Source organism: Solanum dulcamara, chromosome 2, assembly GCF_947179165.1.
Source record: "Solanum dulcamara chromosome 2, daSolDulc1.2, whole genome shotgun sequence".
Lineage (NCBI taxonomy): Eukaryota > Viridiplantae > Streptophyta > Magnoliopsida > Solanales > Solanaceae > Solanum > Solanum dulcamara.
Window position 1 is genome coordinate 82,014,529 of NC_077238.1, and position 27,543 is coordinate 82,042,071.

The window sequence follows — 27,543 nt, forward strand, 5'->3', positions numbered from 1 at the left end:
AAAATAACAAAATCATACATTTTCACTTCCTCAAAGCTTCTCTCATAAATTTGAGTTTCAATCATCTAATATCTCTCCCAAAAAAAAAAAAAAACAAGAGAGAGAGAATTCCAGGGAGATTGACTAAAAAAGTGTGTGTCAACTTCCTTCACATATGTGTAGACATATTCATGCAGGCACAGAAGGGAAAAAAATATGGAGAAAGAGTCAATATATGGTAAAGGTGGTACCTTTGACAAGAAAATTTGCAAGTTCTGTTGAATAAACAATTTGGGTGCCTTTTAAAGTAAATTATTCAGTGTGGAGAACGTCAATTTTTTGGAAAATTGAAAAATTATTATAAGGGGTATTTTTTTTCTTCCAAGTGACAAAAGGGGGTGTGGGTATTCTGATAAGAGGTGGGTATTGTAAAATTTGTTTCGAATGGTAGTAACAGAACAAGATTTGGAATTTTCTTGGGAATTTGATTATTGGGTTGTTGACTGGAAGGTAAAGTTGCAATCTTGGAAAAAAAAATTGGGAAAAAAGATGACATCTTCAGCTGTGAATTTGGTGATGACAGTGATTGGGTTTACAGTGAGCATTATATTCATAGTATTTGTGTGCACAAGGTTAATTTGTGCAAGAATTCAGTACTTGACAAGGAGGAGGTCTTCTGCATATACTTCTAGATCTGATCTTAGCATTGTAAGTTCTTGAATTTACAGGTTCAGTATCAATATTGTTGAAATTTTTAGTGATTTGTCACATATTTATATGTTTCGTGTCGAAAATACTGGTTCAATTGACCCCATATTGCATAGGGTTGGAGCAGCAAGGCTCAGAGAGGGAAAAATAATTGATTTTATATATATAAGATAATTTTCCAGTGAAGAGAGTTCGGATGAACCCCTTACATACACTCAGTGTTGTAGCTAGGAGATGTTCTTTCCTTAGTTTTCTTTGTTGCTCTTTGTTTGCTACTTTTTGTTGTGAGAAACTAAAATTTGAGCTGGGGTAGCAAGTATCTTATCATGACTGTAGTTTTTGATTGGTTCAGTAGTCTAGCTTGTACATAATCATGTAGGTCTGTGATGCTTAGTTTGTTTGGTTTGTGGACTTTTAGGATGCTTTTTATGACTTGTAGAATTCTTTGATTTGAAAACTTTCAAACTTCAAGTTGTGCTTGTAGGTCCTATTCCCCTCACTTCATATCCTTTGCCACTTATGTAACTAGATTAACCTTGTACTAGTTTAATTGCTTACTATATAATATATGCATCCAAGTTGTGGCATAATGGTCAATGAAGTGGGTTGAGAACCATGAGGTCGCATGTTCAAATTCCAGAGACAAAAAACACTAGGTTATTTCTTTCCATCTATTCCAGCCTTGGTGGACAGAGAGTTAGTTGGTACCTGGTAGGTATCCCATGGAGTTAATCGAGGTGCACGAAAATTGGCCCGGACACCATGATTATTAAAAAAATAAAAATTGCTTACTATATATATTGAGTTCCCTTTCTGTTTGTGTTCTGCTTTAGTAATGGATCTCTGTTTTTATATTGGTGGTTGGTCTGTGTAGCCTATAACTCAAGAATGTTGTCTTTCTACTCTGAAGAAAAATGATTTTTTTTCTTGTGAATCATTTATGACGCTTCTCTTAAACAATAGTTCCTGTTTACCTCGTACAGTTGGAACGTGGTTTACATGGTCTGGAGCCTCTTGCTGTTGCCAACTTTCCAACAAAGAAGTATAGTGATGCATTTTTTTCATTTGCAGAAGATACTCAGTGAGTTAAATCTTTTCTCCCAACTCATTTATTGAACGAGCTTACATAAGCGGCACTTGTTTCTAGTTGGTTGTTTTAAACTTCTTCATGAAATGGAATATTTGGATTGTAGATACCGAAAAGCAAATTTATTTTTGATGAAAAAGGATTGAAATAATTGATCCTTGTAGTAGGAGTATGTATATGTTTTTGGATTATGTTAACATTGATAACTGTTGAAGTCCATGCGAGTTAAATCTTAATATGACGGTTAGAAAATTTCTGAAATTTTAATTCATTAACATTGCAGAGGACTGATGAGTGGATCAGGAACATAGTGAACATCTGCTACCTGACTTTATTACGTGATAATCGTCTTCGTTTGAGATCTTGAAAATTCTTTTTTTGTTTTTTCATCTGAATCACGGTATAAGTTGAATGAACATTAGAAATGAAGAAAGAACTGGCTGCTCATTGCAACATAGTTTTGTGTGTTTAGATGAGCTGTTGACATCCATGTGTAGATTGTTTTAGTTTAGTGTATGATTTGAACAGATAGTTACAGGCAAGCTTAAAGAGCCTCAATAAGTTTTGTCGGAGAGGCCACCAAACTGCATATGGATGGAGATGATTCCAACATCTTTTCTAATATGGCAATTGGTGATAGTTGTAGTTTTGCCCCTAATTTAACTTCTCGTCTGTTGTTTTTGCAAGTTCATACTTTGTTGAACCATCAGGAGTAGTGGCCATGGAATTGTGGTACTTCCACAGGCTCTTAAGTTTTCAGAGTGAACTTCTTTTGGTGAAATCTTGTCAAGATTCAATTCTGATTTCTGAATCTAACTGGATTATGTGAATTATTTGGGGCGACACCGAGGGAAAACTTGGTGAAGAGAAGGTCAAGAAAAAAGAGACTCTTTTGGTTAGGCGACTTATCCTAAGCTTTGAATCTCTTCCTTTTGCTTTAGCCTGTGCCGTGTTCCTCCATTTGTTTATATTAGAAATATCAGTAAGCCTACAAGTGGATGAGCCGAATCAGGAGAAATTAGGATCAATTAGACTCTACCTGCTAAATTGAAAACTAAATATAGATTAGGTAGTGGACAAGATTGTGGAATCCAAAAAAATTGTTATACTCTTTGGATGGACATGTTTGAAGGTGGTGCCGATATTTTCATTCAAGAAGAACTGGTGAGAGGCCTCAGCTTAGAAATGTTTAAGCCAGCTTTCATTTGCATTTCCTTGTTAGATACGCCATTGCAGATGCATCTTCCACTTTCTGATTGAAGGATCGGGACATTCTTTTATCATTTACCATAGACCCTTTAGCTTTGGATGGTTCCCTTTTAGCTCACGAATACCTACATTTTCAGCAAAGGAAGCTGTCCATTCATTTACCTTTTGCACAGCCATCTTCTTTCATTTCCTCTGTGTATTTAATTGATGCCTCCAGCTCTCCTGCCCTTTTCAGGAAGGGAGAAATACTGAAGTTATTTTGAAAATCAGACTTTGTCTAGATCGATGAGAATCACAGCAATGAGTTTCAATTATTCAAAAAAACTTGAAAAGGATGAAATAATCGACTATTTACAAATTGGGAATGACGCGGGAATAAGCTGGCCTTTGCCAGGTCATATGGTGTTCGGTAGTACATACAAACTGTGAAGTAAAAGAAATTTGATGTCAAATCTGCATGACTGAAGTATTTACATCACTTGATGTTTATCTAAGTTTAATGATCATGACTATTGGTTGCCTAATGTACTTTATACTGTAAAGCTCATAAAGGTAGGAAAACATCAACTTGTGAGTTTCCGACTAGTATGCACAAAGCATCAGCAATACATGTTCTTGTGTGTTCAACAATATGTCAAAGAAAGGGAAGAGACAGAGGATCTGCTTGGAGATTACTAGAGGCGGTATGTGTTACTTTCTAGTTTATTTTGGCCATAGAATGCTCTAGGTCATGCAAGTATGTTCTAGTGGACTTTTGCCATCATCCATAACGTTAGAGGATGCCGAAATTCTTTGAGGTCACTCAAAGATTTGGTGTTTGTATAGGTCAATTTAGAATATATAGTGAGCCAGACGAGGAGATCAGTAGTTTGATGGAGATTTGGTACTGCTACGGGTGTACATAAAGCTTGAAACATGTCGTTCCTTGGAGTGTAAATCATCATAAAGCCTTTGTAGCTTCTTTGGTTACTCTTTTGGTCTCTTTATGAGAGTCAATTACTTTACTAATCAAAAGAATCTCTTTGAAACTCAAGCCATGGAAAACGTAATCGAGAGTTACTGCCCTAAGAGCCATTTCTGTTTTACTCCAGGAGAACTAGGAGTTGTTGAAAGTCTATCATATGAAGGTGGATTTTGCTCAGCTTAATCTCTAATGGAAGTACTTTTTTTGACTTACTGTGTGCGTTTATTGTGTTTAGAAGTAACATGATTTACATCATTTAATATTTATATGCAACGCCAAGATCCCAAACAAAGTCCTCTTTAAGACATTTTCATGTTTCTCCTGAATGTGGTACAATTATCATCATCTCTTGGTGAAAGGAGAAAACGGTGTATTATCAGGTAAGAATTAGGAAGATATATCACTTGCTGCATTTGTTTTGTAATCTATTTAAGTATGAATGCCGGTAAATAGGGGTTGCAGAAAGCAGACTGTGCGCACTACCACGTCAAAAAATCATCATGTCTGACACAATACAGGGGAAGCATGCCTGACATGTGGTCCAACTCGTTTGCAATTGAAGTGTAGTTAATTACTAATTGATAGTACATTATTCAACAGTTGAACAAATGTGGAAGTATCATGTATTTTCTTGATCCAATTGTGTGATATGATTTAAAGGGATACCGTTAATAAGTTTGTTTTGAAATCGACATATGTTGCTTATATTGTTTTGTTCGTCATGTTATCAGTGTCTCCTCTGGTGTACTATAGAAAACTTTCAATCAATCATCTTCTGACTGCCTTGTGTATTTCATTGCCATAGATGCACAGTTTGCCTTTCTGAGTATCGGGAGGAAGATACTTTACGTATTTTGCCATTATGTGGACACTACTTCCATGCCACATGCATCGACATATGGTTTCAGCAGCAATCTACTTGTCCTGTTTGTCGGATTTCCTTACGCGAGACTGCTGAGAACAAGTGCTGCTTGCAGCCCTTGTTTAGTTCAGCTTTTCGATCTCAATATACGATGGATACCCTGAATGTTAATTCGAACCAATGCTCGTCATCTGGGCAGAGGCATTCTTCAAGATTACACGACAACCAGAGAACGAACCCCACTACAGCAAGTGCATCAAATGCATAAGCCTTTTCGCCACAAGAGTATAAACGGTGAAATTGGCAGACAAAAGGTATTTACAATGTTGTGCTGACATTCATCCAGGTATCCAGATTTTGCTCATCCCTTTTGTTAAGTATAGCAAGGTGATATCTATGTACCATAGACTCAATACGGTCCAGTCCTTCTTCAAACCCTGCAAATAGCGGGAGCTTAGTGCACTAGACAACCTGGACGGACTTTTTTTCATGGCAATTTTTTTTCTCTTTTTGTAAATATAAGTTCAGTTTAGGTGGTAGCAGTCTTGTATACAGAGCCGGAGCTAGAGAGACGAAAGATCCAAATCTCTGTTCATTGGATAATTACACTGTATATATAAGGTTAAAATTTTTGTTTACTACGTTTATATAGTAGATAGATGATAAACTTTCTTGGTGAAAATTCTGTCTCCGTCATTGTAGGTATAACAACCATTATTTTAGTTGATATAGATGTGTATATGCCTTTTTTTTCATTCATATTGGTGTGTTTGCTTGAATGAAAGAGACATTGCAATAAAGTAGCCACAAAAATTGATAGTAGTACATAAAGACTATTTATGGCAACAATAATTTTGAAGTTGTACTACTTCTTTTTGAAGTCAAGTAAGAAAAAAGGGAATAATAATGGCATATGATTATTCTCATCTGTGACCGACGATTGCTGGCAAGAAGAAGCACAAAATAGTGAATAATTTTGTGTTGGTTTTTAATTTTTGTCTGTTAAGATAAATCGAGACATAAATTTATATTTTAGTATTATAATATCAATATCTCATAAGCTATGTCTCACGCCTTTAAAGAATTTATTTTACACTAGATACAAATTCAATTGCTAACGATAAAAATCAAAAATCAGATCATTTAAAAGATAAATCGTGCAATTAATAGTGTGTTTTTTACCTCTTTTGTTAGAAGGGCCCTCTTGCATTTAACTTTTTGGGCAGGGCATAATGAAACTTTATTGTTGTCTTAATTAATATTAACGACTAACAAGAAACCAAACATAGGAAAAAAAAGACTTTGTTGACTTCATTTAATGCCTCTCTGTTATAAAAGAAATTAACTTAGAAAATTAATAAGAGAGATAGTAAGAGAAAGAGAGAGGCAATTGAGAGAATTCTGATTTTTATGTATCTATCTTTGCATCAAACATTGGCTATTTATAGCCATAGCAAAGCAACTATCAGCACACCATCGTTGACAAAAGAGAAAAAAATTTAGGAGAAAAGAGGGAAAAGGGGTTAGAAGGAAATAGTGGGTAGGGGAAAAGGGACGAAAGCGACATTCATACTTTTATTATTTTACAACACTCCCCCTTGGATGTCCATGTGAAGGAAAAACAAATTCTAATGAAAGTACAAATATATATAGTTATTCTGAACATCCATAGATGTTGTGCATCGTTGAAACCTTATTAGGAAAAACCAGTGGGAAAAAGCCTAGTGAAGAAAAAAGAGTACATACATCTGGTAATACGCCTTGAGTGTTGCCTCATTAAAAACCTTACCAGAAAAACCCAGTGGGACAAAATCTTGGTTAAGAAAAACAAGAATACAACGCGTATTTTACTCCCCCTGATGAAAACATCACTTAATAGCTCGAAGACGATGCATTCCAATTTTGTATCTCATTTTTTCAAAGGTTGAAGTCGACAATGCCTTGATAAACATATCCGCTAAATTGTCACTTGAACGAACTTGTTGGACATCTATTTCACCCTTCTTTTGAAGATCATGAGTTAAAATTTTTTTGGTGAAATATATTTTATTCTATCTCCTTTGATGTATCCTCCCTTCAATTGAGCTATACATGCAGTATTTTCTTCATACAATATTATTGGAACGTCTCTTTTCAAAGAAAGGTCACTTATTTCTTGAATGTTTTGAGTCATTGATCTTAACCAAACGCATTCTCGACTTGCTTCATGGATGGCTATTATCTCTACATGATTTGAGAAAGTGGAAACCATAGTTTGTTTTGTTGAACGCCATGATATAGCTGTACCACCACATGCAAATAAATAGCCTGTCTACGATCGACCATTATGGGGATCAGACAAATATCCCGCATCTGCGTAATAATCAACTGTGACGTGGATTCATTTGAGTAAAACAATCATTTATCAATGGTCCCTCGGAGGTATCTGAATATATGCTTAATTCCAATCTAGTGTCTTCGCATTGGGGAATAACTAAATCTTACTAACAAGTTTACTGAGAAAGCTATATCTGATCTAGAATTATTGGCAAGATACATTAATGCATCAATTGCGCTAAGGTATGGTATTTCAGCACCAACAAGCTCTTCATCATTTTCATGAGGTCGAAATGGATATTTATTAATATCAAGAGGTCTCACAACCATTGGGGTACTTAGTGGGTGTGCTTTATTCATGTAAAATCTCCTTAAAATATTTTCTGTATATGTTGATTGATGGATAAATATCCCATTTGCAAAATGTTCAATTTGTAGACCAAGACAAAATTTTGTCTTTCCGAGGTCTTTCATTTCAAATTTCTTTTTCAGACATTTTACTGCCTTTGAAAGTTCTTCAGGAGTTTCGATAATATTCAAATCATGAACATATACTGCTATTATGACAAATTCAAAATCAAACCTTTTCATAAAGACACAAGGGTAAATTGGATCATTTTTATATCATTCTTTTAGCAAATATTCGCTAAGACGATTGTACCACATTCGCCCTGATTGTTTCAACTCGTATAAAGATTTTTGAAGTTTTATTGAACAAGTTTTTCGAGAATCTTTATATATTTCATACATTTTAAATTCTTGAGAAATTTTCATAAAAATATCCTTATCCAGATAACCATATAAATAGGTTGTAATGACATCCATCAAATGCATGCCAAGTTTTTTCATAAACTGCCAGATTTATAAAATACTTGAAAGTGATTGCATTCACCATAGGAGAATATGTTTTCATATAATCAATGTCGGGTCTTTGCAAAAAATTTTGTGCCATAAGTCGTACTTTATATCTTACGACTTTATTTTTCTCATTTCTTTTTCGCACAAAGACTCAGTTGTACCCCACTGATTTTATACCTTCAGGTGTTCGGACTATCGGTCCGAAAACTTTGCGTTTTTCAAGCGAAGCTAATTCAACTTGAATTGCATCTTTCCATTTTGGCCAATCATTCCTCGTCTATATTCATCGACAAATTTTGGTTCAAGATCCTCATGTTGTTGCATTATTTCCATAGCAACATTATAAGCAAAACTATTGTCGACAATTATATTATTTTGGTTTCGTATTTTTTCTGATGAGACATAATTTATCAGAATTTCTTTATCATTTTCAGGCGCCTTAACCTCTTCCAAGGTTTTATCAATTGTTATGTATCTCGCTCTTCTTGAGCAGGTTCCGGCATATCATGACCATCTTGATTGTTTGCTCCTTTTTTTTCCGAGGATTTTTATCTTTGGAACCGATCGATCTACCACGTTTTAAATGTGGTTTAGACTCATTTGCATTAATTAATTGTCCTACTGGGACATCAACTCGAATTGGAGCATTAACAACTGGGATATGAGATTTAGTAACTCTTGATAGGTCAGTGAATGCATTTGACAATTGATTTGCAATATTTTGCAAATGAATTATCTTTTGAACTTTCAGTTCACATTTATTTGTACGAGGATCTAAATGAGATAGTGATAATGCATTCTAATGTATTTCCCTTTTCAGCTGCTTACTTTCTCTCCCTAATGCTGGGTATACTAATTCATCAAAATGACAATCAACAAATCTTGCGGTAAATAAATCTCCAGTCATAGGTTCCAAATATTTTATGATAAAAGAAGATTCATACCCAACATATATCCCCAATCTTCTTTGGGGTCCCATCTTTGTGCGTTGTAGTGGAGCAATCTGAACATATACTGCACACCAAAATATTCTAAGATGGAAAATATTTGGCTCCTGCCAAAAGTCAATTATAATGGGGAGATTTTATGATAATTCGTGGGTCTGATCCGCACTAGACTTGCTGCATGCAAAATAACATGACCCCATAATGAAATGGAAAGTTTTGTTTTCATAAATATTGGTCTAGTAATTAATTGAAGACATTTAATCAATGATTCTGCTAGACCATTTTGAGTATGAACATGAGCAACCGAATGTTCAACTTTTATCCCAGTGGACAAACAATAATCATTAAATACCTTAAATGTGAACTCACCAGCATTATCAAGACGAATTGTCTTTATTGCATATTCTGAAAATTGTGCTCTTAACTTAATTATTTGAGTAAGTAATCTCACAAATGCCATATTACGAATTGATAATAAGCATACGTGTGACCATCTTGTAGAAGCATCTATTAAAACCATATAATATTTAAATGGTCCACATGATGGGTGAATGAGCCCACATATATCACCCTGTATACGTTCCAGAAATGTTAGGGAGTCAATGTTCACTTTAATTACTGATGGTCTAGTAATCAATTTGCTATTCTTTAAATTGAAGAATCTTTTGGTTCTTCAAAGAGTGTTCATGTGAACTCTCAATTATTTTGCGCATCATATTAGAATCGGGATGGCCCAACCGGTCATGCCAAATAATAAAATCATTTGAGTTAGTAAATCATAAAGGTTTACTATGACATGCGTTTCAACCATGCTAATACTTGTGAAGTATAAGCCGGATGAAAGAGTGGATAACTTTTCAAGTATAAACTTTTTGCCTGACATCATTGTAATAATGTAAAGATATTCATTCTTTTTATCATTTGTAGTCTCAATATGATAACCATTTTGACGAATGTCTTTGAAACTTAATAAATTTCTTTGAGACTTACTACAATATAATGCTTCATTAATTGTTAAATTTGTTCCTCTGACAAGTACAACTTTAGCTCTCCGGATCCTTCAATTAATCTTGTACTATCAGATATTTTATTAACATTAACTTCTTTCATAATCAAATAAGAGAAATATTTTTTATCTCTTAAAATAATGTGTGTTGTGATACTATCAATAAGACACATATTATCATATTTGATGTTGGATCCAACTGATGACTGGAAAATTTCCATATTCTGATATAGGAGTTAATTTATCTAAAAAAAATTAGAATTTCGTGCTGACAACGTGTTATAAAAGAAATTAACTTAGCAAATTAATAAGAAAGATAATAAGAGAAATAGAGACAATTGAGAGAATTATGATTTTTATGTATCTATCTTTGCATTAAACATTGGCTATTTATAGCCATGACAAAGTAACTATCAACACACCATCGTTGACAAAAGAGGAAAAAATTAGGAGAAAAGAGGAAAAAGGGATTAAAAGAAAATAGTAGATAGGAGAAAAGGGACGAAAGCAATATCCATACTTTTATTATTTTACAACACTCTCAATTTTTTAGTAGTACTATAAAACAACAACAACAACAACAATAATAATAATAGACAGTAATAATATCTATAAAGGTCATAAAATACAAAACTTAAACCCCACCACCCAAAAAAAAAAGTCTACAAAAGTAAATAACAAAATATATTAAACTAATTATAAAAAAACCACTTAGATTCTTGGTTTAATTTTAGCTCTTAGAGTATTTTTCATCACAACAGTAAATTCCAATTTTTCAGTAAAATCCACTCGGGTATTTTCCGGGTCGGACCATTCGAATTCTTGAATCAATCGGGCCAACATTAAACTGACATGTACCGTTGCCATATTCAAACCGGGGCAAATCCTCCGGCCCATACCAAACGGTATCATTTTCACACCCGATATACCCGTCATATCCGCATCCTCCTTGCCCAGAAAAAACCTATCCGGGTCAAACTTCTCGGGTTCGGACCATAAATTCGGGTCATCCGAAATCCCGGGTAAGAAAATTTCCACATTCACATCCGTGGGTATATCATACCCACCCAATATAGCTGGCTCCGTTACTGCATGGGTCAATGACATGTACGTAGGCGGATGCTTACGTAATAATTCTTTTATCACCGCGTTTAAATATGGCATTTTTTCTATATCTTTTTCATCGACTTTATTTTCTCCAACAGTATTTTTTATTTCTTCATACAATCGCGATTGTATATTTGGATTTTCGATAATTCTCCCTATGGCCCATTCTATCGCTGTCGCCGTTGTGTCCGTCCCTCCGTTAAGAAATTCCGAACATAATGTGACTAGTTCTGGATTCGTCGGGGCTGAATTTCTACCTGTTTTAAATAATTAAAAAAATAGAAATAACAAAATTAAAGATAATTAGAACTCAAATTTTGAAGAGAAAACGACTTTTCTTAAAAATATAAGTAAAAATATAAGTGCCTTCAAGATAAACAAATCGATTGTGTTATGCAAATTAACTTAATTAGAAAGACAAATCTAGAATTTGAGCTTTATGGATTCTAAATTCTAACAATTTATTGAATTTTAAATTTATAACTTATACGTATTTAATTTTAAACCAAAGCTACTAAATGGTACATCCCACTCTTATCACTTCTCATAGAAAGCTTGAATTTATAGTTGAAAAAAAGTTATTCTAAATAGTCATCTTATTTCATACTCCCATTAAATTTTAAATTTAAATTCAAACATTCAAATAAAATTGAAATTACCAAATCTTTTACTGTAATATATAAAAACCTCAAATCTCATTTTCAGAAAGACTTTTTTTGTCGTATACTAAATTTACTATCTTAAACATGCTATCAAATTTTTACAACTATAAAAGCATGTCATTAAAGGAAAAAGAGTATAAAGAGATGTCTTTTAAAGACAAGACTAATTAAAAAGAAAAAAGAAAAACTACATCAACAATAATAACAGACATAATCTAATTTCACTAATGAGATTTAAAGATAATAGTGTGTATGCAGTTTTATTCCTAGTGAGACTAGCTGTTTTTGAGAGAACCTCAATTCAAGTAACGTATTGTATACAAAACAAATATAATAACAAAGAAATCATACTAAAAAAATAACAAATAATACGATAACGTACCTTCAATTTTGAGATCAAAAAGTGTGTCAAGGTATGAAAATGAGGCAGCAGTTTTATCACATTCTGGACTTTGTAGAATGTTCTTACGTTTTTCAATAAATGGCACAATTGTTTCAATTTGTTGTTTTCTAACATCCATGGCCCGTTTTCTTTGTTTAGAGAAAAAGGGGCTCAAAATTGGTAAATAATCATCCAATCTTGGATCAAGAACAATCAACACACTTTTCATCATTTGATCAATCATTTCAATCGTTTTTTCATCCATTTCGACTCCAAAACAAATTGCCAGAAGAATGCAAAAGACGGCAAATCGAGCGTTTTTCAACACCCAAACGACGCCGTCATTTGCATCCGCTTCAGCCCGAATTTTCTCTATCATTTTGTCCATAGCGGATTGCCGTACGGCCCGAAATTCCTTAAGCTTTATAGAGCTAAGCCCGTTTTGGACCATATTTTTCCGCAATGACCTCCAAACCGGCCCGTATACAGCCGCGTTGACAGTAAACTTGTCGCAGCTAAATACGGTCCTGGTCGGATTTTCGCGAGGCCTGCTCGCGAAAACCTGACCCTTCTGGACTAGTGCTTCGTGGACTAAGTCCGCGCTGCTGACAATGATCATGGTCCTCGTACCCATTCTAAGGGTGAAAATGGGACCGTACTTCTGACGAAGCTCTCGCATGATCTGGAACCACGGTTTTCCAGATCGTGCGACTTGTAAAAGGTTACCGACTACCGGCCATCCCGGTGGACCGGGAGGTAATTTTAGTTTTTTTGATTTGTTTTTTTGGGTTAACAAGTAAATTAGGCTAGAAATAACAAAGGCTAAAATAGTGAAAATGAGATGATAATAAGGGGAAAGTGAAGAAGTTGAGAAAGAATCCATTGGGAAAAAAAGAGAAGAAAATAGTGCTATTTTTTCTCTCAATATTCTTTAATGTTTGTTTGACAAAAAAAGAGAAAATTTTGAGTATAAAAAGAGGAAGAAAGCTTGAAAATATAGGTGGGGGATAGGGAAATAATTAATAAGGCACTTCATCAACAAAAGAGAGAACTGTGGGCGTTAATTAATGCAAGTAAAGATTATTACATATCATTAATGATCGCGTGAGATGGATTAAATTCTTTTATTTTTATTTAAAAATATCGAATTTAAGTCGTGTAAATGAAAAAGATCTTAGCATATATAGGAAGTGTGTGATTCTCCTTTTAATGGACAATTCGCAATGTGAATCAGGTTCAGTATATCAAAGCTTAAAGCACGTAAAATATCAAGTGAAAAAATAAAAAATAAAAAATATGATTGTGTAAATTAATAGTGTAAAAATATTTACATAATCGATTATTTAAAAAAGTGGTTGCATATCTTTTTTTTTAATCAATAAGACCCAAGGGTCATTTTATATATTGAATTCAAAAGTGGTTGCATATCGGTTTCATTCTGTGACATAATTTGAATCTAATATAAAATTTAAGAAATAAATAAATTTATTAGAGCTATATGGCATTTATATGAAACTTATTCCGTTAAACATGATGTTAGGATATTTTAGACTAATATCTTCTCATTAATCACATTAGATATTTTTTTTGGACTATATTATCTTCTCATTAATCTCATTAAGATTAAAACCGAAACTGAAAAGTTAATAATTTTTATATTAAAAAGTGTGCATAGTGTCACATATTAGAAACATAGACTTTTTCTACCGCGAATTAATATTGTTATAAAATATAATTTTTTTTTATCAATTTTTCATCGAATCAATTCACTAGAAATCGCATAGTTGAAAACAAATTCTTACTGAAATACTGAAAAACTTTCTAATTTTTTTCGTGTGAAAACACACTATTTTTTTTAACCGATTCAATCTAACTATCTGTGCAAACTGCAAACAGCCACTAAATATTTTCAAGTGGAAATTTTTAATAGGAAAATAGTGACTTTATAGTACCAATGTTAGAATAAAAGGTATTACTAAAACGGATAAGTAATTTAATTTTAAAAAATAAGAATTAGCGACAAACAAATATTATCGTTAAATATCAAAATTACAGAGTAACGATTAGTTTCATAACTATTTTTAATGATAAAATACACTTATAATATAGAAAAAGTTATTCCCATAATTAATTATTTTTATATGACTTGAATTCAATATTACATATGGATGAAAAAGATGGGATGGGAAAACGGTGGAGTTGGGAGTCAAGAATATCTGTACAACCACCTCCTAATACTCACTAAATTTGGACCAGGAAATATTAATTAAGACATGACAAAAATGAAAAAATATGGAGTGTTGACTTTAAAAAAACATTTATGTACCATGCATGGCATTTTGTGCACAAACTTTTACTTCCTCAATTTATTTTTGATTTGATATATCGAAAATACTTTTTATTCTTTTTATTTGTCTGATTTTTTAGGGGCCAAGCGATATGAATTTTCGTCAATAGTTTAAGATGTATCTTTTCATCAAATTAATATGAGGAAAAATTGTAATTTATAGTAGATTTCGTATAGTTTTTAGATATCTAAATTTAAGAAGTCGGTTAAACTGATTTTTAAAAGTAAAAAGTGACAATTATTTTGAAATGGAGGAAATAGTAACTAATAAAATGAATTTATTATATTATCCTTTGAATATATAATAAATTCAATATTTTGAGAAAGGATAATAGTTAATAGTAAACGTAAATTAGAAATTAAGTGATAAATTATCTCTTGATTTATCAAACTGAACAAGTAAAAATCGATATTTATTTTTAGTACAATAAAAAAAGTAAAAATAAAGGAAAAAAGTACTATAAATATAAAATGAAACGAAGGAGTAGCTTTTTATCATAAATAGGAAGGTGAAAGTTATCATCAAGATTGTGGCGGGATGAATATATTTTTTCTATTCTTAATTAAAAATTTTGAATCAAAATCTTGTGTATAAAAAACAAATTCAATTCTAAGTTCTTCCCACTTTAATAAATCTTAGCCTTAGCTTTAATATTTAAGGAAAACAATTATGTTTTTTTTTTCTTGATAGAAAGGAATTTGCAAGAACCCCAAGTCCCCAACTTATTCTCTTTATTAATGAGTTTAGTTTTGAAATGATATAATATATGTGGCAAATCATAATAAATCACCATGATGATATTAAATTTTCATATGTTAAAGATATTTTCACCTTTTTTGGTTATGAAATTAAAAAGTTGTCTTTTCAGTATTATAAACACTAGATATGATATTACATGAGTTACTTCATTTTGTTGCTGTCAAAAATTTGTCTGTCCTTTGCCTAACAAAAGTCCAAATAGTGATCTTCTGCATTTAATAATAACCAATTTTATTGTTGTAACTTGTAAGTTGCAACTCAGCCTAAATCCTTGTTATTTTTAATTTATTGGGGAAACTCATTAAAAATCAAATTAACTTTTAGTAGACTATTAATTGGTGTGCACTCTATTATTGTTTTCATAATTGAACATTGATAATACAATTATTTGTTGTACTTTCCATTTAAAAATATATGCTTAATTAGTAAGTTGGACTATATCAATGGTGAAATCAGATTTTTTTTGTTTCAAATATATTCAGAGAAAGAGATTTTCTTCCTAGCTAGAATTTCAAGTCGATTTGACAATCGAGATTTAATATCTATTACATATACATAAAAATTACTTGATCTTATATATAGTATAATTTTCGACAAAAGATATTCGGATGAACCCCTTACAACTTGTGCCTCTAAACTTGCCCCTGCTATCGAGCTACTAGTATTACTGGTAAAGTTGTTGCCATGTGATCAGGAGGTCACGGGTTCAAGCCTTGGAAACAGCCTCTGACAGAAATGCAAGGTAAGGCTGCGTACAATAGACCCTTGTGGTTGGGCCCTTCCCCGAACCTTGCGCATAAAGAAAGCTTTAGTGCACCGGACTGCCCTTTATCGAGCTACTAGTCTTACTACACATTTAGCAAGAGTAGTCAAAACGACCCTCTTAAAGACTTGAAATCTCAATCAAAAATTCCAAAAGTTATTTAAAGTCGTTTGTTTTAAGGTAAAATCTAAATATATACCATTGATTTACCTTTTTTTTTACCCCTCTAACTAGGAGCTTTCATCATTTTGTTTTCTTGGTGACTCGAATTCATAACCTTAAGATTGGAAGTGATGAATGTTCAATTATCATCCAAGCTATTCCCTTTTATCACCGTCAATTTACCTAGTTTAAGTATTTTGCTGAGAAAATATTTATTAGAGTAATGAGTAAATAAAAAGGAAAATTATACTATATATAATTAAAACAAAAGATGGGAGGATGAGAGCAATAAATATAAGGAGGTCACAGTTGTTAACTGTTAAACAAATTAATGAAGCATGTGAAGTTAGTTGCATCTTCAAACTCCAGAAAGGAACAACTCTACTCACATTACATGAGGTGGACTGTCTGAAACTCTCAAATACTTATTTGTATCGGATATTTATATTAAATTATATAAATTTATTATAATTAAATTTTTTAATGAAGCAAGAATAATGCATATTTATTAATTATAATTAAGTGTGCAAACACATATCATATCTATATTGATTTAATCAAATATCGAATATTCAAATGCGATCGTGTAATTTTTTACCTCACATCGCGTGTGAAGATAGCATCATCAAGTGCATACGATGTAGAGATTTCTAGTTCGAGATATGATAATAGAGATACGTGATATAGCCTCTAAAGTTATTTTAAAACAATTATGATGAATTAAAATTTCTATTTTAATATATCCTTTTATAGTCAAATGAACTTTTATACAAATCTTCACTTTTTTTTTTGGAGGGCATGTCAACTAATTCTATATTACATAATTGAGAATGAACAATTCTCTTTTGGTTTTTCCTTTTTGGATGTTGTAGAAATCTCAAAAGTTTGAAACTATTGAAAATCAATTTTACTAGAACTATCATTTAACAATATACTAGTACAATAACAACAAATACAATATAATTATATAAATAGGATATAGTAAGAACTAGTAAAGATATCATACATAGTTTTACTCCTATTTTTAGAAGGTCTTTATTTGAATTTGAGACCGATAATCTGAACGAGCTCACACGACGTAGTTAAATAATAATGAGTAGAAAATAAAAAGAAAAAAAGAAGATAAAATGTGTCATAATTTGTGTCAGCATCTGCAAGTACAGTGAATACACTGATGGATTTAATATGGCTCACAGACCAAAAATCAAAACAAAATTCAACCCTATCCCTTTTGTCCCTAACTTTAAATCTTATTTTTTCCCAATCTTGGAATATGGCTATTTATTTATATAGATGCATGGTTGGGACAATATGTTAACAAAAAACTAATTTAATTGTCTATATGGTTTGGATGTTCTTGTAATGGTAGTTAAAGCACAATGAATCCTGGAAAGTTGAAACATGGCTACGTACAATCAAATCTTTCTATAACGAAATTGTTTGTCTGATTTTTTTTTGATTGTTACAACAAAATATTATTATAAATAACATATAATATAACATAATATGAAAAATTAATTTTAATAAAAACTAGGTTATCATAATCATAAAATGTTATAAAGAGATGTAAATGTATATGATTCATTATGTTATTTCTAGTTTCTCGACATGTGCATTACACATATATATTGAGTCGTGTATTTCATAATTTTGTAAAGCAATATTAATATAACTAAAATAAAATTTTGAATGAATAATCATATATGGCATAATAAAGTACAAGTTTTTTGTGAATGGTTAGTATTGATCATCGTATAAAGAATTTATCTTCGAGGTCAAGCTTATTGGATATCGTCAAAATCTACCAAATATGAACCATCAAAATTTAATTAGATATAAATTTAAAAAATACTATTTTTTAAAATTTGTTAAACTTTACAATGATAAGGTTATTGTTATTCTGCAAACTTTACATAGACGAGACCGCATAGCGCAGTGGATTAGCGCGTTTGACTTCGGATCAAAAGGTCGTGGGTTCGACTCCCACTGTGGTCACTCGTTTTCGTTTTCTTTTACGGATTCAACCGAACCCAATACTAACCAAAGCCTCGAAACACACATAATAATCTCACACTTCATTGATTTAGATTGTAGGTGTTTGTTTTCTTTTACGGATTCAACCGAACCCAATACTAACCGAAGCCTCGAACCATGTATATATCCGAACACATTATAATCTCACACTTCATTGATTTAGATTATCGGTGTACAAAATATAAACTCTTACATTTACGATGTCTTCTATCAGCCCTCTAAATTATATAGAACAACCAAAACATTTTTTCCATTATAGTACAAAAATACAAACATTTTAACCATTACATTATATCCCATAAATAAATACAATAGTGATAGGCAGCATACTTATCTTAGCTGCTTATTCACATTATAAATGAATTTCAAAGGTACTATTCGTAAATTTCAAATAAAGGTTGCTCGAACCCTTCAACTTGTTTAGAACTGAGGCGTAACTGTTGTATTATTTTCAAGAATTTGGAACAAACACTCCAATGTAACCAAATCCGGCTACAAGAAAGGCTATGCCTTGCAAGAATAAGTATATGTAGAATCTATTCTTTCCAAACGAGTAGTCGTACCACCCACAAAACATAAGGTACAACCCCACGAAAACCTCCACGAAATGTACCTTGTTGTACCATTCTCCTATCCGAAAACGAGACTTCTTGGAAGATCTCGTGCTTGTTTTTGCCTTGAGTCCATCTCCCAATTTCTCCGTCACAACCCATTCATTGACTCTCCCAACCTCAAATAGACCGATGAACGTTGCCCTCGTTCGATGAAGGGACATTACATTCTCAAACAAGATCCAAAAAACCAACAAATGGAGTGATCTACACATCAAAAACGAACGAAAAAAGAATCAAGAGAAGAACGAATTTAGGAATTAAGAGATTGAGCCCAAATGACAAATCTGTGAGGTCTGCTGGACCACAACAGACAATACGTGTCATGGGCTTATGTCACGATATGACACCAATTGTTTATTTTATTTATTTACCTTGGAGTCCCCACAGCATTGAGGAGGGTGATTGTTGAAGGAATATAAACAGCACCCCATATAGGAACTTGAACTTCAGGGATCAAAACAGTGGCAGGCATAATAACACAATAAAATATAAATGTAACAATATGTGCAATGAGTTTTCTCACAAAGAAGAAGCTGTAGATCAAATAAAACTTCTTCCACATTGATACTTTCTGCAATAATCAAAGTAAGAAGAAATAAAAATTATACTATCAGGTCACATAAAAGATATATAATACTACATGAAAAAATAGCGTATAAAAATTCAGACTAGTAGCGTGAAAAATATGGCAGGTGACTTGCTACAATAGGTAAAGGGGTGTAATGTAGGCAGTCGACCCTGACACAAAGTATAGTGGCTTGATTCAATGACTCGAATCTGCGCGCGACTCATAAGTCACACGAAGATAACTTTATCGTTGCTCCAAGGGTCCACTTCACTAGCATTTTAAAAAATTCTTTTCACTACTAGCTAGTGTGTATATAAGTAAGGGTAAAAAAAATATTATACTGCCCGTGTGTATAAGTTAAATCCGAAATTTCCCTTTTTCATGTTAAATTGCTAAACAAAAAGGGCTATGTCTTATAAGTTTTATAACTCACCTTATTTGAAGCAATTTCCCCTGCCATTTTCTTGAAAAGATTAGCAGGTCCACAAGACCACCTATGCTGTTGATAACGATAGGCCTTGAAAGTACTTGGCAATTCATTTTTCACCTAATTGAAATTTTTTTTAAAAAAAAAGTGAAAAAATAAATAATAAACGCTTAAATAGAGCGATATGGATAGTGACTATTTATAAAATCGACTATAACTTACTTGAGATTGAGATATAATTATTATTTTAATATATATAATACTATAATAAAGTCGATGGATGTATAACATGTATGTAACCATTTATAATGAATGTTTGATACATGTATATGATTAGAAAAAGTAAATAGTAAAATCGATCAGCTATTTACATAAACATCCTATTTTGTTTTATTTTAATCAAATAATGTAAGATTCTGGGACCCTTTTCAGCATACTCTTTAGCTTAAATTTAACTTCCAATCATTTGTTTTTTCAGAGTACTTGTTGAAGTTACTTCTAAGTGAATCGAGCTAGGGTACCTAGATAGTGATTTAACTCACTTTTTATATATCTGTCTTCATTCAATTAAAAATGTCTATGCCATAAAATGAGACTAGGGACCCAAGCTTCCATTATTTTTGCATATATATATATATATATATATATATATATATATATGATTCGAACAGAAAACAATATGTTTAGGTGAACTTACAGAACTTGTACTGAACGTACCTTTAGGTCACCAACATAGACAAATTTCCAGCCTTTAAGACCAGCTCGAACGGCGAGATCCATGTCTTCCACAGTTGTTCTGTCTTTCCATCCTCCAGCTTCATTAAGAGCTGAAATTCTCCACACTCCAGCAGTTCCTTCGAAGTAAATGAACTCGGGATGATTTACTACTTACTGAATTTTATCCACTATAACATAAAGTCACAATCGACTATTTTTATGTCACGTTAAAGTAACTGAACTTTCGTATTGTACATAGCCTTACCATTGAAGCCAAAAAATGCATGAGTTGTTGATCCAACTTCTTGCTCCACTTTGAAATGGTAATCAAGTGACATTTCTTGCATTCTTGTCAACAAACACTCATCAGAATTCACTGCACAATTAATTACAACAATTATTTTTCTCGTAATAGAAATGATCACGCAATTCAACACGATCTTTGGGTTCAAATTTCAACGTCACACACACAAAAAAAGCACGTTAACGGACTACGTGTTAAGAAAAAAGGAAACAACAACAACATACCCCAGTGTAGTCCAACATAGTGGAATCGTTTTGAAAGGGTAAAGTGTACGCAGACCTTACCCCTACCTCAGAGGTAGAGAGGTTGTCTCCTATAGACCTCAGCTCAAGCAAAAAAACAAATCAAAGCAATCCAGAAAAAAGAAGTAACGGATGTAAAAGCATAACAAAACATACTAAACAATATCTACAACAAAATAATACGATAATCAAAATACAAAAAACAACAGATAATAACAAAAATCAAAGGACAAGAAACTACAAGAGTAATACTACGACTACTAATATGGAAGGATTAACCAAACAACACTCTACTACCTGCTAACCTACTACCCTAATACATGTTAAGGAAAAAGGCGTTTACCGAATTTCCAACGAGCTTGAACGAGTCCGATTTCGGGGTTGTGTACAAGAAAAGGAACAGTTCTCAACAAGAAATCAAATTCAGGTTGAAAATCAGCATCAAATATGGCTACAAAATCACACATTTTCACATAATTATGCTTCATTCCTTCCTTCAATGCCCCTGCTTTGTACCCTTTTCTATTGTCTCTTATTTCATATTTGATGTTCACTCCTTTGCTTGCCCATCTTTTGCACTCTTGTTCCACCATTGCCTATACAAACAATTTAAGAAATTATACCCTGTCACGTCATCTAAAAGATATTTATTAGATCGTAATCTTGAAAACGAGATAGATAATTATTTTTTATATAATCGGTGTATAAAAGTTAATCGTTAAGTTATATATACCAACGCAATCAATGTAGCTTAAAATGTGATAGAAGGTCACATACGAGGTATATTGCTCAGACTTTTTAAAAATATCATTGATTACGTGTTAGAATCCTCTGGTTCAACAATATTGGAGGATAAAAAACGAGTACGACAATATTTTTAGAAAGTCCGAGCAACGTAACATTTACCATGTTTATGAGGTTACTAACGAACTAATGTTCATCAGACAAATTTACCTATTTAAGTGATTTAATATTTTTAGGATATTTCCTCTTTAGAAAAAAAAAACATTTTCAAATTATATTAGAACAAGATTTTTTTTTCTTCCTACAAATGGAAAATTAAGGTATTAATTGGACCTTAATGACAGGATCAGTTGAATCATCAAGAACTTGAATTAAAATTCTATCAGCTGGCCAAGAAAGGTTACTAGCAGCTCCAATAGACAATTGATACACCTGCAAATGAACAATTTGCAAAAAGAGTTTAACTTCGAAAACGTAAATGAATTTTTACACTATCAAATCATCTAAAACATGAACTATAATCTACATGTAATACATTCATTAAAATTGAGATTAGTGAGTCGGAAAGTAAGACAAATATATATCTGCTATAACATGTTAAAATAAGTTGATAGTATGAAAGTTAAATCCTTCCACAATCTCATTACATTAAGTGCAAGACAAATTATTAAAACTACGGATAAGTCCAAAATTAAGTGTCCCTTTCCCTTATCGAGAATCAATTTAACTAATGTTTAAAGTTAATTGGATTAGATCAACTCAATATTTTAAAATGAAAATTCAAATATTAAAAAAATAATGAAAAGTATTATATGTTGGCATTCTTCTTATGTCAATATATGAAAAATACATTTAACAATCTTGGTCAATGATTGAGGGATCAGAAATTTTAACTGGGGAGATTCAAAAATAAAAAAGTAAACATACGGCGAATTTAATGGAATTCAACATCTACTAAATATATATGAAAAATAGTTTTGATCATATATATAGTGTATCCGGTGAAGGAAATTCAGATGAATCCACTAACACCTCATAGCTTCATCCTGTTCGTCACATAATTTAAATCTTGAGAAGCGAAAAATGATAGATAATTCAGAATCAAGGGAGTATTGAAAATTAGTATTACCTCTCTTTCATTGTACATTGGTATTTGAACTAATACCATAGGATAAGAAGAATTTGCTAGCTCCAAATCATCTTTTATTGGCTCCCATTTGTACTTCTTTTCTGGTTTTTGACTTAAAATTTTGATAAAAACTATGACAATTCCCATATAAACTTTCTCAACAAATAACATCAAAGACATTGCCAAACACAAAATAACCATAATTTTAAGAAATGGCACAATCAATGGTGCTCTAACTTGTTGCCAAAACAATCCAATTTGTCTAGTAATTTCATGATCAGAATAAATATTCAAGTCCATTTTCTTGGTTATATCTTAAATATATTTTTCTTTAAATATAATTTAAGCAAGCCAAGAAAATGGTATAGTGTGAAAAAAAGAAGAAACTTTGAGGTGTGAGTAGATAGAGAAAGAACTAGGAGAAGGTGCTATTTATAGAGTGAGTATTTTTGTGCAAGGTGTTAATTTTACTATGGTCACTCAACTTTATTCATTGTTACTATATACAGTAAAACTATAAGATTATTATTTTTTATCAACTTATAGGACAAATTATTATGTTAATGAGTTAATGATCAAAAATACATCTGAAATATTTAGGTTTTTCGATTTTCATATTCTAAAGTATCAGATGTGCAAGTTTCTTACCTGATTTATCACCAAATGTTTATTGAAAGGCATAATACATAAATATGATTCTTAATTTGGTTTTAGCTGGCAACTACGACCTCAAACTTTACTAGTGCACAAATAGACATTTTAACTATCTAAAACTTGACTAAATAGACACATTCGTCCTACATGACATCCTACATGACAATTTTGTGTCTTATGTGGTATCCTACGTGTATTATGCTACGTAAAACACGTGTGTCTACTTGTTCAATTTTATATAAGTTTAAGTGTCTACTTGTGCACGCCCAAAGTTGAAGGGCATAAATGACATCTGAACCCATTATGCCTTATTGAAACATACCTCAACTATCAAATTTATCGAATATTTGGTGATAATTCAGGTAGAAAACTCGCACACACCTAATAGTTCAGATATGAAACTCAAAAAATTGAGATACTTTTTAGATATGTTTTTAACCTTTCACTCTTAAATTTAATTAATATAGATGTAGATTCAAACCGCTGAAATAGACTAACTTTATACACTTAATTTTGTTTATTTAACGTAATTTCTTTCTTTATTTTTAGACAAAAATAAACAAAGAAGAATGGTAAAACATAAAGGACAAATAAAGTCACTCAAACACTTCCATTTCATCCAACTTTATATATGGAAAACAAACTAAATTTGAATCATTTTCTTCTAAACTTCCGTTTCCATTTATTTTTTCTCCTTCCTTTTTCTTCTTTGAGTTTGTTTCAAATTTATTTTTATATAAAATAATCAATTTTATAACTAAAGCTCTATGTAAATGCTAATTATTGCTCCATTAGATTATTCTTTTTGGAAAGGAGACAATGAGAAGCCCAAAAATAGACAAAATTTAGTGTTATATACGGTTAAAAGTACAATTATTTTAATAGTGATAAGTCATAACTTTGTGACTATACTATTATAGAGGATAAAATTCATTAGGTACTTTAATCTAACAACAAAAAAAAGTTATACTCTCACTGTCTCAATTTACGTGGCATCATATTTGAATTTCGAGAGTTAATACCATACTAAGTTCAAACGCGATCAAATCTATAAGTTTTTTCAAACCTCATTTACATACTTGAAACTACATAAAAAGTACTACAAATCACAAATAAATATTTAAAAAACATATAAAAATTGTAATAAAAAGCGTACTCGATTATTTTACTCTCAAAATCTAAACATTATTACATAAATTGAGACAGACGGAATAACAACACTTAGTAACCATTAGTCACATTAACGTGTTTTATATATATATATATATATATATATATATATATATATATATATATATATATATATATATATATATATATATATATATATATTGGTTTGAGTGGGAACTATATAGGTCTTTGATTTTTGCTTTTGTGCTACTCCAAAGACTATGTATCTTTGTCAGTCACTTTGAAACTAAAAGGGACAATGGTGGACAACAGAGTCACATGCAAAATTATAATATCATCCACCAAACACAAACCAACAGTTTGGAAGAAAAAAAAAAGAGAGTCAACTTTATATACACATGGCTTAATTAATTTAGAATAATAATTTAATGTAGTATAAAACCATGGTTTTGTAAGAAGTATAGTACTTTTAGGGTGTGTTTGGTATGGAAAATGTTTTGTTGAAAAAACAAATTCAGAAAAATAAGTGAGTTTATTGTATATTTTTTTGCGTTGAGTAGGTAAACCAAAAAAGTGATCTTAAAAATATTTGTATATAATTTAGACAAATACTATGAGAGGTGAGGTTGAGGAGGATGGGGTGTAGGATGGTGAGAGTGAGAGTGAGGGCTACGGGGGTTGAAGGTGAAGATGAGGTGTATTGGAGAGTGAGAGTATACAATCAATGTGGAACCTCCACATGTAAGGCAATGAAATATTGATCGACATTTTTAACCTAGAGATACAAGTGTATATCTCAAAAATACAGTGACATATAAGTAATTTTTGGTGATGATTAGAATATTTTATGGTAATGATACAAGTATATCTCATAAAATAGAAATGTTACTAGATGTATTTTACTGCATTTCAATTGATGATTAGGATACGCATGAATACAATGTATTTTACTACATTTCAAAACAAACTATTGCTATATTTCATAAATACACAAACTAACGTTCATAAGGTTGGGCCAGTGGATATAAATTTAGCGAAAATTATGCAACTAAGCAAAAATCTCAACTTATTTATAGAAAATAACCATAGTTTAAAAAAATTATTAAATATCACTATATTTTGATTTTATAAAAAAATTTATGTTTTTAATTATCTCCTAAAATTAATCCTCTTTTGAATCACCCTCATTCCCACTCTCTCTTTCTAAACAATTTCATGTCTCTCTCTTCTCAATATTCCCTTTCCCTCATATTTCTTTCCCGCATATCTCTCAGTCACATCCTTTCTCTTTTTTTTTCTCAAAATGGAAAAAATCATACAAAGGATTTCTCAGAATCCCACTATATCAGGCGTCTACATTTATGAGTATGTATTTTTTGAGATTTTTGAGATTTTTTATAGGTTTGATTTGTATTTTTTTTGGATCTTTTAACTATTTTAATGTCTAGGTATCTGTATATTTCCGTTAATTATGATTTTTGTTTAGTGTTTGTTTTGTATTTCAATAATTTTTTGTATTTCCAAAATTCAATTTATATTCAAAAGAAATGAGTTGTATGAGAATTTGATTTTATATGTATCCCTCGCAGTTTGTATTCAAGCTTATAAAATATATACAATTTATATCCCTCACAAAAATGGTTACATTATATTCATAAGATATTTTCTACCTAATACACAAAAATTGTATTTATAGGAAATTTATTTTCTAGTTATCAGATTTGTATTCATAAGACAATTGTATTATATTCTAGCCATCATATATACAAACAGATTGGTATTTTACTTCTTATCACGTATATATTTTCCAAAGAAATTTGTTTTCTAAATGGTCATGCATAGAGATTACCAAGTTATTTCTACAATTCGAGAAAACATTTGATTCCAAAAAAATTTGTTTTTGAAGTATAAATTATATCCTCAGGGTTTGTACACACAAAATATCAACTATATATTTCAAAAAACTAATTTGTATCGACTAATTTGTATTCAATATTCAAGTATCAACTAATTTATATTCAATATACAATTATACTCTATATCCATTATCCTGTATACAGTTAAAGACTATAAGCAATATATATACAAATTATCAATATTGTGTATAATATCCAAAATATATTATGGATCATACCAACTTGCATACAATATACATTAGAGATCATACCAATTTGAAATTCCAAGCTAATTTTTATTCATAGAAATTATCAAGTATTTATTCCAATCAATTATCTGATGCAATTAGTCAATCAACACTATCATATTATCAAATTTGTATCAAAATATAAATTTCTAAATTTAATCCATCAATTAATTCTTTGTAAATTCAATGAGTTTTTTGAGAAAATACTTGTTCGAATTCGGGTAGTGAACAATTGAGACTTTTCGATTCCAATAGTCTTCACAGATGCAACACCGTCTTTGTATTATTCTTGAATAACGAAGATGTTCGAATTCGGGTAGTGAACAATTGAGACTTTTCGATTCCAATAGTCTTCACAGATGCAACACCGTCTTTGTATTATTCTTGAATAACGAAGATGTTCGAATTCGGGTAGTGAACAATTGAGACTTTTCGATTCCAATAGTCTTCACAGATGCAACACCGTCTTTGTATTATTCTTGAATAACGAGGATGAACTGCTCCAAATTAATTAGTCATTTTGAATTTTCGATAAAAAACAATGTGATCTGAAGGGTTTTTCAGATTTAAGGAGTTTGAATGAAGGTAAACGAATTTCAGAGTCCTGCGTGTAACTGCAATGATATGAGAGTGATTTCAGCATTTTTTACCAAGTTGGATTAGTTTTATTCCATGATTTACTCAAATTAGTTATTTGTATTTATATTTTTTGTATGT

The 27,543-nt window shown here is 31.4% G+C and overlaps 3 protein-coding genes and 1 non-coding gene across 4 annotated transcripts; 2 read left to right on the forward strand and 2 right to left on the reverse strand.

Moving 5' to 3' along the window:
- Positions 1-5,532, forward strand: LOC129881093 (RING-H2 finger protein ATL40-like). The gene is made up of 3 exons (XM_055955437.1): positions 1-687; positions 1,671-1,768; positions 4,753-5,532. The coding sequence occupies exons 1-3, from the start codon at positions 424-426 to the stop codon at positions 5,075-5,077; spliced, it is 687 nt and encodes a 228-aa protein (XP_055811412.1). The 5' UTR covers positions 1-423; the 3' UTR covers positions 5,078-5,532.
- A 4,908-nt stretch (positions 5,533-10,440) lies between these two features.
- LOC129881094 (cytochrome P450 77A2) lies at positions 10,441-13,027 on the reverse strand. Its single transcript, XM_055955438.1, has 2 exons — positions 12,088-13,027; positions 10,441-11,300 (listed from the first exon to the last, which is right to left on the reverse strand). The coding sequence occupies exons 1-2, from the start codon at positions 12,968-12,970 to the stop codon at positions 10,648-10,650; spliced, it is 1,536 nt and encodes a 511-aa protein (XP_055811413.1). The 5' UTR covers positions 12,971-13,027; the 3' UTR covers positions 10,441-10,647.
- Positions 13,028-18,040: 5,013 nt separating this feature from the next.
- TRNAR-UCG (transfer RNA arginine (anticodon UCG)) lies at positions 18,041-18,114 on the forward strand. Its single transcript has one exon. It is a non-coding gene; the product is annotated as a tRNA-Arg (tRNA).
- A 226-nt stretch (positions 18,115-18,340) lies between these two features.
- Positions 18,341-23,231, reverse strand: LOC129881097 (glucomannan 4-beta-mannosyltransferase 9-like). The gene is made up of 8 exons (XM_055955442.1): positions 22,899-23,231; positions 22,103-22,201; positions 21,369-21,621; positions 20,745-20,855; positions 20,480-20,616; positions 19,769-19,882; positions 19,139-19,338; positions 18,341-18,971 (listed from the first exon to the last, which is right to left on the reverse strand). The coding sequence occupies exons 1-8, from the start codon at positions 23,196-23,198 to the stop codon at positions 18,605-18,607; spliced, it is 1,581 nt and encodes a 526-aa protein (XP_055811417.1). The 5' UTR covers positions 23,199-23,231; the 3' UTR covers positions 18,341-18,604.
- Between the last annotated feature and the right edge of the window lie 4,312 nt (positions 23,232-27,543).